General features: G+C 41.7%; 1 protein-coding gene across 1 annotated transcript in view; it reads right to left on the bottom strand.

The window, feature by feature from the left end:
- Window positions 1-1,316: 1,316 nt before the first annotated feature.
- Window positions 1,317-14,139, bottom strand: part of LOC126176003 (uncharacterized) — a 298,262-nt gene continuing 285,439 nt past the window's right edge. Inside the window, exons 4-5 of the mRNA XM_049923120.1 lie at window positions 10,163-10,315; window positions 1,317-2,344 (exon numbers count right to left, since the gene is read on the bottom strand). Of these exons, the coding sequence (XP_049779077.1) occupies window positions 2,106-2,344; window positions 10,163-10,315 (392 nt within the window). The 3' untranslated portion in view covers window positions 1,317-2,105. The remainder of the gene's footprint in view (window positions 2,345-10,162; window positions 10,316-14,139) is intronic.

Below are 14,139 nucleotides of genomic sequence, written 5' to 3' on the forward strand. Positions count from 1 at the left end.
ACATCAAAATCACCTTTTTTGAAGTTCAAGAACATGATAACTCGCTGATAAAATTCATATATACATCGTTTGATTTGCAGATAACAAGCTGTGAGTGCAGGATACCATACGGATGGTCCTGCAAAACTGAATAATGTAAAATTAAGGTAAGAAAAAAATGAACAGAAACTGTTTTCAGCCTTCATTTTGTTAGACCGTTTACAGCCTAAAATATGTTCACTTTTTACAGTTTTTTAATAAACAAACCCTATTGATGATGGCACAGAGGTGCTGAAACGTATTTGGGTAACATGAACACACAATGTTTTGCATAAAAGGCGGAACTTGTATCCAATAATCTTATGACAAGGACATATACTGATGTCAAAGCTTTAAACTTTTATCTGAATTAGCACACATTGGATACCAAGGCTCTTTTATTTAATTAAGCACTGAAGCTTGGCTCTTGGGATGTCTGAAAGTAATATTTCTAGTTTTCTTATTCGAATATATTTTTTGACACCTTTGTATTAACAGCCTTTGTAACATAATTATTCTGCCTCCATAACACAGTTAAGTGCTGGAAAATATAAGAATGCGAATTTTTGTACAGTGAGGTATGTCATTAATACAGACATCGGTTATATATTCTGTTTGGAGCTTTTTTTAAAATTAGAATCACATTCTGTATTCGCTGACAAGCGTTTTTGATCATAATCTTTGTTTTACAAGTATATCAAAAAAGTTTAAAAAATTTGTTGATATGTGAGCATTTTTTAGATATATTAATTTCTATATAACATCATAGCTGTTTATTTTACAGTCGTTTATTGACAGAGATCTCCTAACTAAAGCTAGTATGTTTTTGTGTGCCTTTACTTTCAACAGCTTTGTCTGAGGAAATATGGAGCATCTGCTTCAGTTGAACTTTCAGCAACTGACAGATTTGTTTGTGAACAAATATTAGTATGAATATCCCTGGCTTGAAATCTGATAGATGGCTCATTTTCAGCAAATCTTTTGTTTGTGCTGTTATTGAAAGTCACTTTGAAAATTAATGCTCCACATTGAGGAATCCGTTCTACTTATGAAACTTCACTCTTTTGCCTAACTTCATGCTAGACAGAAATGAAGTAAGAGAGCAAGGGTCCCGATATAAAATGGAGACCTCTGTGCCTTTCAATGTTTGCAGCAATGTAGATTTTCTTCCATTCTTTTCCCACATTACATTCGATGATATGTTAATAACAGGAAATAAGTTTTTAATGTCAATGGGCTATACCGCAAAAAAGTTAATACAAGTAAACTTTATTATGCCAAAAATTCCTTTATTAAATTTGTTTCTTGATAAATTATTTACAAATAATTGATTACAGTAACAATATTATGAACTAGGTATAAAATAAATACTTTTATACATTGCATAGTATTCTTAATTATGCACCATGTTGACTTTTTAATGTACAACTAATAGCAACAATAATTTTTCATATGTAGCATTTAAATTTTGAATTAATAATTTTGAAAAGTATTCAAGTTCAAAAAGGATGCAGTCTTCGTACTGCATCGACAGAGCCTAAATATTATAACTTTACACAATTTTTATGTCATTTTTAATGTATGTCGTATTCTCAGCAAAATTATATAACGTTTAAAAGGGCGAAACTTCTTCCAGAAATACACAGTTAATATGACAATCACTAGAATCACATAGTCTTATATCACTCATTTGTTTGTAATCTATGTTATTCAACTGAATTGTAGTGACATTTCGAAATTATCATTTGTCAAAGAATATAAGAATTAGGTACAATTTTTTTGCCCACGTTATTCAAATATAATTTATTGATATATTCACTTATAACTATTCACTTCAGAGGCCAGCTCCAGTACATCGTGTCACAATGTTTGATACATACGTTTAAAGAAACTGCAAACATGCCATTTGTATAGGTTACATACTGGACTCATACTGCCGTACAGTTTGCCGCCAGTGATAAATCATTCGGCTGGCTCATGAGTAAACATGGCTCGACACGCGGACACAACATTCACTTGATACGTATTCAGGAAAGTCCTCGAGCGATATCGTCTCTGCACGGGCGGACGCTCGGCAGCCCAGCCACTCAGAAGGCGAAGCGGGGCGCGTGCTGCGCCATCATTGGCCAGCGGTAGAAGGGCGAGTCGGGCCGGATGCTGCCCAGCTTGTTGCCGGCGAGGCCGTTCTCGAGGCGCTCCCTCTGGTGGCGCAGCAGCACCTCGGCGTGCGGGTACTTGTCGAAGAAGAGCTCGCCCAGCGAGAGCAGGTACTTCACCACCTGCACGGCGTCCTGGCCAGTCCTCAGGAAGGGGTCAGGGGTCGCGTCTGCAACAGTGCGCAGAACACCCAAGGATGAAGTTTGACACCGTCAGGTTAGAGCGAGAAATCTGTTTGCAGTACAATGTTTTATTCATAAATGTCTTAATCATACTTCATACATGTATTACACTTAACAAGTTTCGCCTCTGAAGAGTCATCATCAGAACAAAAGATCTATATAGATAGATAAAGATCTATATAGATAGATAAATATAAACATTAAAATTGCTACAACAAGAAGAAATACAGATGATAAACGGGTATTCATTGGACAAATATACAGGGTGATTCAAAAAGAATACCACAACTTTAAAAATGTGTATTTAATGAAAGAAACATAATATAACCTTCTGTTATACATCATTACAAAGAGTATTTAAAAAGGCTTTTTTCACTCAAAAACAAGTTCAGAGATGTTCAATATGGCCCCCTCCGGACACTCGAGCAATATCAACCCGATACTCCAACTCGTTCCACACTCTCTGTAGCATATCAGGCGTAACAGTTTGGATAGCTGCTGTTATTTCTCGTTTAAAATCATCAATGGTGGCTGGGAGAGGTGGCCGAAACACCATATCCTTAACATACCCCCATAAGAAAAAATCGCAGGGGGTAAGATCAGGGCTTCTTGGAGGCCAGTGATGTAGTGCTCTGCCACGGGCTGCCTGGCGGCCGATCCTTCGCCTCGGGTAGTTGACGTTCAGGTTTCATAACTAACCTTTTTCGTAGGACTCTCCATACAGTTGATTGTGGAATTTGCAGCTCTCTGCTAGCTCTGCGAGTCGATTTTCCTGGGCTGCGAACAAATGCTTGCTGGATGCGTGCTCCATTTTCATCACTCGTTCTCGGCCGTCCAGAACTTTTCCCTTTGCACAAACACCCATTCACTGTAAACTGTTTATACCAACGTTTAATACACCACCTATCAGGAGGTTTAACACCATACTTCGTTCGAAATGCACGCTGAACAACTGTCGTCGATTCACTTCTGCCGTACTCAATAACACAAAAAGCTTTCTGTTGAGCGGTCGCCATCTTAGTATCAACTGACGCTGACGCCTAGTCAACAGCGCCTCAAGCGAACAAATGTACAACTAAATGAAACTTTATAGCTCCCTTAATTCGCCGACAGATAGTGCTTAGCTCTGCCTTTTGCCGTTGCAGACTTTTAAATTCCTAAAGTTGTGGTATTCTTTTTGAATCACCATGTATTATACTAGAACTGACATGTGATTACATTTTCACCCAATTTGGGTGCATAGATCCTGAGAAATCAGTACCCGCGGCCTTGATACGCCTGGGCATTGAGTCAAACAGAGCTTGGATGGCGTGTACAGGTACAGCTGCCCATGCAGCTTCAACACGATACCACAGTTCATCAAGAGTAGTGACTGGCGTAGTGTGACGAGCCAGTTGCTCGGTCACCATTGACCAGACGTTTCCAATTGGTGAGAGATCTGGAGAATGTGCTGGCCAGGGCAGCAGTTGAACATTTTCTGTATCCAGAAAGGCCCGTACAGGACCTGCAATATGCGGTCGTGCATTATCCTGCTGAAATGTAGGGTTTCGCTGGGACCGAATGAGGAGTAGAGCCACGCGGGTCGTAACATATCTGAAATGTAATATCCACTGTTCAAAGTGCCGTCACTGCGAACAAGAGGTGACCGAGACGTGTAACCAATGGCATCCCATACCATCACGCGCGGTAATACGCCAGTATGGCGATGACGAATACATGCTTCCAATGTGCGCTCACTACGATGTCGCCAAACACGGATGCGACCATCATGATGCTGTAAACAGAACCTGGATTCTTCCGAAAAAATGACGTTTTGCCATTCGTGAACCCACGTACGTCGTTGAGTACACCATCTCAGGCGCTCCTGTCTGTGATACAGCGTCAAGGATAACCGCAGCCATAGTCCCCGAGCTGATAGTCCATGGTGCTGCAAACGTCGTCGAACTGTTCGTGCAGATGGTTGGTATCTTACAGACGTCCCCATCTGTTGACTCAGGGATCGAGACGTGGCTGCACGATCCGTTACAGCCATGCGGATAAGATGCCTGTCATCTCGCTGCTAGTGATACGAGACCGCTGGGTTCCAGCACGGCGTTCCGTATTACCCTCCTGAACCCACTGATTCCATATTATGCTAACAGTCATTGGATCTCGACCAACGCAGAGCAACAATGTCGCGATACGATAATCCGCAATCGCGATAGGCTACAATCCGACCTTTATCAAAGTCGGAAACGTGATGGTACGCATTTATCCTCCTTACACGAGGCATAACAACGTTTCACCAGGCAACGCCGGTCAACTGCTGTTTGCGTATGAGAAATCGGTTGGAAACTTTGCTCATGTCAGCACGTTGTAGGTGTCGCCACCGGCGCCAACCTTGTGTGAATGCTCTGAAAAGCTAATCATTTGCATATCACAGCATCTTCTTCCTGTCGGTTAAATTTCTTGTCTGTAGCACGTTCTCTTCGTGGTGTAGCAATTTTTATTGCCAATAGTGTATTTCTCTTTAACCTTAACTTTTTAATGATTTTACACCTGTTTGCACTTCATATCAATTCGCATTTTTGTCATTTCTTGGTTTTTGCGGTATCGGCCGTTACCCAGTCGGCCGCAGTTTCAAATAGTTCGCCGCCAGTCACGCCGCCGCGTTTCCTACAGCCGCCACCGCTGCACCAGGGCGCTGCCTGCCACGAACGATACGCCTCTGGCAATGAGTTGCAAGCATCCCTTATCTGGAGCTGCAGCTGCTGGGTGTACCTAAAATTCGAACTTTCATGCACTGAGCTCATTTTTGCGTGTTTCCCAGTTGAATAACATTTACAGATTTTCACAGTGGCCAGGGATCGACATCTTCCGATTAGACATTGTACTGAAGAGTGACTGATTTATAAATCTTGTATATCTGTATATATTTCTACATTCAGATCTGCTGTTAGCAACTGACGCTGCAGCTACTGCAACAAAGTTATGTATTATTTGTACTATTTGACGTTAGATTTAGAATAAATTAACATCTAAATTCTCACTCCTGTGTCCACTAAAGAACCAAACACCATGGAAGGAAGTTATCACAGTTTTTAGTCCTGATGATGACTCTCGAGAGCCGAAACTGGTTATGTGTAATATAAATCTATGAAACGTGATCAAGACATTTATGCATAAACGAGAGTAAAACCCATAGCCGCATTACATATGGTTGTATCACATTCTCAATTCTGTGTAGTGCACTGTGATGAGACAATGGTAATTTTTGTAATAATGTCGAAGAACACTGCCTGACAGCTTTTGTCATAGGCAGCAGTCTGAATTACACAGGCGAACGAAAAAATATATTTTGGTTAGTTTTTGCTTACTAACAATGGCTTCCTGGGTAATGAATACATATTACTACCGCCCTTCTCTATCAGACAGAGCGTTGTCACAAGATAAGCCGCTACAGTGAGACAGAGGAACACTGGAAGCATGTAAAAATGTCGAGAGTCTTGTCCACAATTTTATTTCTCCAATATGCGCTACGCGTTTCGACTTATGCCATTATCAAAGGCTGTAAAAAATATAAAGACAAAACTGGCATTAGTAAAAGTACAAGACATGTCACATTTTAATCATTAATATTGAAAGTAATTAAAATGGAAAGTAAAATTTGGGTTAAAGCTTACAAAATAATTAATGTCATTATCATGAGTCAGTAGAAACATGTCCAAATCGATAAATGGTAACTAGGCAATGTTGCTTAACAACAGGCAAGTGCAGACTGCCTTCAGCTTCAAGAATGTCGCAAGTGGAATAAACCGATAGGTGGCGCTGAGGTCGCCGTATAATGAGCATTTGTTTGTTAACGACAATAAGTGTTTCATCGTATGAATACCTACATCAGTAAAGAGTACATAAATATTACTACATGATTTTAAAAAAAATATTTTTAAACTATTAGTAATGAATTACAGTAATGTATTGAAGAACAGGTGTCGCTTAAAATGCTATGTCTGCTACTTAAGAGTAAAATTTTATAAAACCGGGAACTAACGAATAAGTATTACACAGGAAAAGAATGCTGAAATCAAAATTGCTCTCCAAGACCCATACTTTGGAAACGCCGTACATAAGTTTAACCAACAGTAAAATAACAACCATCCGCATTACCTTATATAAAACTAGCACGGAATTAATAAATGACATTAACGGCACAGTTACATTTGTGCAACCTGCCGTAATCGGTTTACACTTCATTACATATTTTCCATTCCACGGACTCTGAGATCAATTTAAAGATTAAAAATTAAAAATAAACATATAATGAAACGTATATTGGAATTATTATGTGGTACAATAAAAAGTACGAAAAGTGGGGTTGGGACGATGGGTTATAAACTAGGAAATTGCACATGCACCCTATGTTCTCAGTTATTTGTTGAATTTAATCCAATCTCTGTCTTCCCTTACAGTCTTTATCCTCTAGTACCATGCAGCTTATTCCTTGGTGTCTTAGCAACTGTCTTGTCATCCTGTCCTTTCTTATTGTTGGCCCTATGTTCCTTGCTTTGCCCTTTGTGCAGAGAACTTGCTCATTCCTTATCTTGTCAGTTCACCTTATTTTCAACATCCTTCAGTAGCACCACATCTCAAATGCTTCGATTCTCCTCTGTTCTGATTTTCCCAATTGTCCATGATTCACTACCATTCTACCATATTCCAAACGCATATTGTCAGAAATTTCTTCCTCAAATTGAGGTCTATCTTTGGTATTAGTAGACTCCTCTTTACCAGGAGTGCCCTTTTTGTCTGTGTTACTCTTCTTTTTATGCCCTCCTTGCTTTGTCTTTCATGGGTTATTTTACTTCCAAGATAGCAGAATTGTTTAACTTCGCCTACTTTATGATCAGCAATTTTGATGTTAAGCTTCTCGCTGTTCTCACTTCTGACACTCCTCATTACCTTGATCTTTTCCGGTTTGTTTTTAGTCCATATTCTGTATTCATTAGACTGTTCATCTCATTCAACAGATCCTGTAATTCTTCTTCACTTTCACTCAGGATAGCCAATAACACCAACGAAGCTTACCATTGCTATCCTTTGACCCTGAATTTTAATCCAATTATCAATCTTTCCTTTATTTCTGTCATTGCTTCTTCGATGTATACAGGGTGTTACAAAAAGGTACGGCCAAACTTTCAGGAAACATTCCTCACACCAAAGAAAGAAAATATGTTATGTCGACATGTGTCCGGAAACGCTTACTTTCCGTGTTAGAGCTCATTTTATTACTTCTCTTCAAATCACATTAATCATGGAATGGAGACACACAGCAACAGAACGTACCAGCGTGACTTCAAACACTTTGTTACAGGAAATGTTCAAAATGTCCTCCGTTAGCAAGGATACATGCATCCACCCTCCGTCGCATGGAATCCCTGATGCGCTGATGCAGCCCTGGAGAATGGCGTATTGTATCACAGCCGTCCACAATACGAGCACGAAGAGTCTCTACATTTCGTACCGGGGTTGCGTAGACCAGAGCTTTCAAATGCCCCCATAAATGAAAGTCAAGAGGGTTGAGGTCAGGAGAGCGTGGAGGCCACGGAATTGGTCCGCCTCTACCAATCCATCGGTCACCGTATCTGTTGTTGAGAAGCGTACGAACACTTCGACTGAAATATGCAGGAGCTCCATTGTGCATGAACCACATGTTGTGTTGTACTTCTAAAGGCACATGTTCTAGCAGCACAGGTAAAGTATCCCGTATGAAAACATGGCGGTGAATCGAGGAAGTACAGTACATACTGACGAAATTAAAATGAGCTCTAACATGGAAATTATGCGTTTCCGGACACATGTCCACATAACATCTTTTGTCTATTTGTGTGTGAAGAATGTTTCCTGAAAGTTTGGGCGTACCTTTTTATAACACCCTGTAGTTTGGACAGTAGGTGTGAATGACTGCTTCCCTGTCTTGCACACTTTTTAATCCAATCACTTCTTTCTTGGTCTTCCAGTCCTATTGTCTTCTATTAGTACTTGACATACTGCATATCACCTGACTTTCAATGTAGCTTACTCCTGTTTTTCTCAGAATGTCGAACATCATGCATCCTTTTCCATTCTTGAATGCTTTTTCTGGGTCGACAAATCCTATAAACAAACTAATCGTCATCTAACAGTCCTCAATGTTCGTTTCCAATCTTCTGTATATTATCCTTGTTAGCTGCTTGGATCCATGAGTTGCTGAGCTGATGGTGTGGCAGTTTTCGCAACTATCTGCCATTGCGACCTTCGGAATTGTGTCGATGAGATTTTCCCGAAAGTCTGATGGTACGTCGACAGTCTAATCTTCTACACACTAACTTGAATAGTCGTTTGGTTGCCACTTACTCCGATGATTTCAGAAATCTCCGCGGAATTTCCTCCATCACTTTTGCCTCATTTGATTTCAAGTCTCCTAAAACCCTTTTATATTCTGACTTAACACTGGATCTCATATGTCTTCCTTACCGACTCCGGTTCCTTCTTCTATCAAGTCATCAGAAAGTAACCGATCGTCATTCTGTTGATGCAACGTCGACATCAGTATTTTTGTAACTGATACCTTTTTCCTGTTCAGATTACTATGGTGTTTGTGAATCTCTATGGCCTGTCTATACGTGGACACGTGTATTTGCTAAAACGCTCGTCTCACTGAATTTTATTTCGTTGTTTCCATCTCGGACAGCATGTTCCAGTTCGACCGGTTTGTAGCTTTTCGACAGGTGGCAGTTCATGTTGTGTTAGGCCAAGCGTGTGGCAACACTTACTTTTTTGGTTCCACTGTATACTTGCCCGCAATTACATGGAATTTTATACAAACCACATATCGCTAGTGGATGCCGTACATATTCTGCCGTTCTTAAGCATTCTTTTTCCCCGTTAGTGGGTCTAAGGATCGTTTCCGCTCCATAGTTCGCCAACACTATCCGTTATATTGCTAATAAACGGTAGGAAACCCATCCCAGTTGTTCCTCATGAGTCCCGGTTTTCTCTCTTCTTGGACTAAGTGCACGATAATTCTCTTTACTGAAGTAATCATTTTTCTTGGATGCCAACTGTTAGTGTTTCAGCTCCTCTTTTAAATAAACCGCCACACTTGATTTATAGGCCCTGTCCACCAAGGATTTAGTAACGGCTCTTTTTTGTCTTGGGTCAGGATGGATCCCCTATAGAGGTACTGATCAACGTGCTTAGCTTTTCTGTGCACCTCGTGGTTCAAAGTCTCTTACACCCGTTTGATCACTAAGGTTTCTTGAAGCTGACAAGTTGAATAATCGTGCGAGAACGACGTGAACATCCGGCAGAGATCCCGATTATTCGTCAACAGATCACCGGAAAGCCTGAAGAATTACATCAGAAAATTTTCCTGAAATTTCTGTATTTATTTTTTGTATACTTTTCTGCTCTTACATTGTAAGCACAAAAATTATAATGTGAAAGGGACTGTTGGGAAGTGACTGGATGTCATTAGTTAAAACTTACGGGCCGAGGCCGTGGTCGATCTGTAAAACTTCTTCTCCCTGAGTCGTTGACTCACCTCGGAAAATGTTGCCCGCAGTTGGCAACGAAACGTGAAGAAGTTTTACAGATCGACCACAGCCTCTCAGGCCAGAAGTTTTAACTAATGAAGACGCCGGTCCTGAAAGCCTACACGTTATGAGTGACTGGATATTTTCCAGTCGGTTTCAGATTACGTTTGGTTGATGTTTGTTTAGCGGCGCGCAGGTATTTCACGTGGTCACCGGTAACTGGGCAGAGTGATGGCGGTGTGCTGTAGCTACCTGGCTCTGAGAACAGCTGCTGCCCGGTGGCGGGGTCCAGGCTGAGGTGGACGATCTCGAGGTCGTGGTCGGGGGGCAGGAACACGCCCATGGGCCACATCGCCTCAGGGTCTCGCAGGCTGTTGGAGATCTCGCGCCCGTCGTCGACGAAACCTGTGATTGACATAACGACAAAACAGTTCGCACATAAGTAGACAGCTTACACGTGTAACGAAAGAGACTGACTGTCAAAAAGTGAACCACGCAGATGACACGGTTGGATATCAACGTAATTTCGCAGAGATACACATCGTCGGTGGGTACGTAAACGATTAGAGTTAAAATTCTCTGTGACAGGCAGAACGGCCACCGGTGTTGGTTGATTGGTTGGTTCGTTGATTTGGGGGAGGAGGCCAAACAGCGAGATCATCGGTCGCGTCTAGTTAGGGAAGGACGGGGAAGAAAGTTGGCCGTGCCCTTTCGAAGGAACCATCCCGGCATTTGCCTGAAGCGGTTTAGGGAAATCACGTTGTTGCCAGGTCTGATGCGATACATAAGGAGCGTGAACGAAGTCAGATGTTGAATGATCTTTTTGAAGGAGACGGAGATATCGCGTACTCGTGTGAGACAGTGTTATCAGCACTTGGGAAACTTTTCAAGGGCCGTCATTGTAGCTTCCCATGTGGCCGGTTGGACGAATCGTGCAGTTATGCAGTCGGATTTACTCAGTGCAAGATTGTCAACACGCTTAGAGAACCGGACATCAAGTTCATATGGGTTGCTACACGATATGCATCACACTTTATTTTCACATGGGTGCAAATCAATAGCTTCGGAATTTCAAAGCAGTGTTGTATACGCTTCCGATGTAGGTTCAGAGCAGTGGTCTCTTTGCCACTCGAATAAGTGTTCTGATCTCGGAATATAGAGATTTCGCATGCCTGCAGATGCCTCTGATGCAGCTAAGCAAGGAACCTCGTCAGCTTAAACCTTACGCCATTTACTGTAACGGCATGTTAATCACGAAACAGATCAGATTAAGATTGCACTATTTCAATTGATGACTCCCACATAACCAAATGTATTCCTTCCTTAACATAAGCTGAGAATTTTGCAATCGCTGTTGTTTTTCCTGCAAATAGTAACAGAAAATTATGATTAACTAATAAAATCGAAATTGTGAATACGAATTTGTTGTGTGTATTCTCCAGGAAATTGGCAACCACTTGGAGCACTATTCCAGAAATGCATGAACTGTCACCAGTTGCGGATACATATGGGGGGCGGGAGGGGGGTTGGGGGCGCCCCCATCAGTCAGTCCGCACGCTATTCGTTCGTTTCTTTCTTTCGATAGTCGACTCGACTGAACCGAGTTATCGACTAATTGTACTTTCCTAAGTAGCACGGGTGTCTGCGTCATCGTATTTTATACGTGTCTCTCTGGCACATTGATAGCTATCACATACCTACGAGAAAAGTCGCGGCCATTCTAGTAGTCTAGATACGTTATGGAAGAGCATCGACTTAAAGCCATAGCTCCGTTGAGTACTCACACTGACATTGATTGTCCTATTGACGATATAATTAACCAATCTGTCAGAAAGAACAAGCGCATAGAATTCATCATTTAAACACAAACAATATTATTAATAGTCAATTATTCGAAAGTTATTTCTGTTTCCTATGTAAACATTATCTCATTACCAATTTATATATCATTTCGTACAAAAACAAGCATACTACATGAAAATATCCACTGCTGTTTTATGCCATAAATGTTAGCAAACAATTTAATGACCTAATTACATGTTAAATTAAGATCTGACACATTCGAATTACTAAAAGTATTTAAATTGTAAATTTAAAATTGAAATATACACATTTTATTCTCCTGAGTAAACAATATGTTTTTTCACTTTACTATATACGCCGTGGCCCGTCTTGTTTCATTTTTAATAACTTTACTAAAATTGTAATAGCAACAATAAGTGAACTGGTTCTGATCGCTAGAAACATATAAATAAATAATTTTAATCAAGAGGATTCTGCATTATTTTGGATACTTGGTTTAACGAATTACACATGCGTAAAAGTTTGTCAGATGCAGTGTCGAAGTTACTGATTTTGATACATCTCATTGCGTTTCTTCATTCGGCACCGGAATAGATGAGTAAATCACAAATGAAACAAACAAGATGCAATTTTCTCACTAGCCTATTGATGTATGGATCGCACTCGCATTTTGAAACGGCACAGCAGTTCTGTCACAGTTCTTTGCAGTAGTTATGAAATACACAGAAGAGCCAAAGAAACAGGTACACCTGCCTAATATCGTGTAGGGCCGCCGTCAGTGCGCGGAAGTGCCGCAACACGACGTGGCGTGGACTCCACTAATTCTTTGAAGTAGTGCTGCTTGGAACTGACAGCGCCAGTCCTGAAGGGCCGTCTACAAATCCGTAAGAGAACGTTGCAAGGCATCCAAGATATGCTCAATAATGTTCATGTCAAGGTATTCTGGTGAGCAGCGGAAGGCTTTAAACTCAGAAGAGTGTACCTGCAGCTACTCTGTGGCATTTCTGGCCGTGTGTGCCGTCGCATTGTACTGCTGGACTTTCCGAAGTCCGTCGGAATGCACAATGGACACGAATGGATGCAGGTGCTCAAATGGTTCAAAAGGCTCTAAGCACTATGGGACTTAACGTCTGAGGTCCTCAGTGCCCTAGACTTAGAACTACTTAAACCTTACTAACCTAAGGACATCACACACATCCATGCCCGAGGCAGGATTCGAACATGCAACCGTAGCAGCACCGCGGTTCCGGTCTGAAGCGCCTAGAACCGCTCGGCCACAGCGGCCGGCGCAGGTGATCAGACAGGGTGCTTACGTATGTGTCACCTGTCAGTCGTATCTATGCGTATCAGGGATCCCAACTGCACACGCCCGACACCATTACAGAGTCTCCACCAGCACGAACAGTCTCCTGCTGTCGTGCAGTGTCAATGGATTCAGGACGTTGTCTTCATATCCGTACACGTCCATCCACTCGATACAATTTGAAAAGAGACTCGCCCGATCGAGCAACAAGTTTCCAGTCATCAACAGTGGAATGTCGGCGTTGAAGAGCCCAGGCGAGGTGTAAATCTTTGTGCACTGGAGTCTTCAAGGGTACCGAGCGGGCCCTCTTCTCCGAAATCCCATATCGATAATGTTTCTTTGAATGGTTCGCGCGCTGACACGTGTTGATGGCCCAGGATTGAAATCTGCAGCTATTTGGGGGAAGGGTTGCAGTTCTGTCACGTTAAACGATTCTCTTCAGTCGTCCTTGGTCCCGTTCTTGCAGGATCTTTTTCCTGCCGAGCGATGTCGGAGATCTGATGCTTTACCGGATTCCTGATATTCCAGGTACACTCGTGAAATTGTCGTACGGGAAAACCTATACTTCACTGCTACCTCGGAGATACTGTGTCCCATCGCTCGTGCGCCGACTGTAACACCACGTTCAGATTCAGTTAAATCTTGGCAATCTGCCACTGTAGCTGCAGCAACCGATCTAACAACTGTACCAAACACTTGTTGTCTTATACGAGGCGTGTTTTTTTAAGTAAGTACCGTTTTGAAATTCAAAAATAATGACGTGCTAAGATATCTCAATAATTTTATTTTTACATGAAATCCCGTACCTTAATCTACTTTTTTACATAATTTCCGTCAATATTGAGGCACTCGTCATAACGTTGTAGCAGTTTTTGAATGCCCTCTTCACAGAAGTCTGCCGCCTGACTTGTAAACCACTGCATCACCACTGTTTTGACTTCGTTATCATCTCGAAGACGCTGACCGCCCAGGTGTTTCTTCAAGTGCAGGAACAGATGTTAGTCACTGGGCGCAAGATCGGGGCTGTACGGAAGATGATCTAGAGTTTCCCATCGAAAAGATGTGATGAGATCTTTGGTCTGATTCTCCACATGCCGACGGACATTGTCTTGCAGCAAAACGA

This window comes from Schistocerca cancellata, chromosome 3 (genome assembly GCF_023864275.1).
Source record: "Schistocerca cancellata isolate TAMUIC-IGC-003103 chromosome 3, iqSchCanc2.1, whole genome shotgun sequence".
Taxonomy (NCBI): Eukaryota; Metazoa; Arthropoda; class Insecta; order Orthoptera; family Acrididae; genus Schistocerca; species Schistocerca cancellata.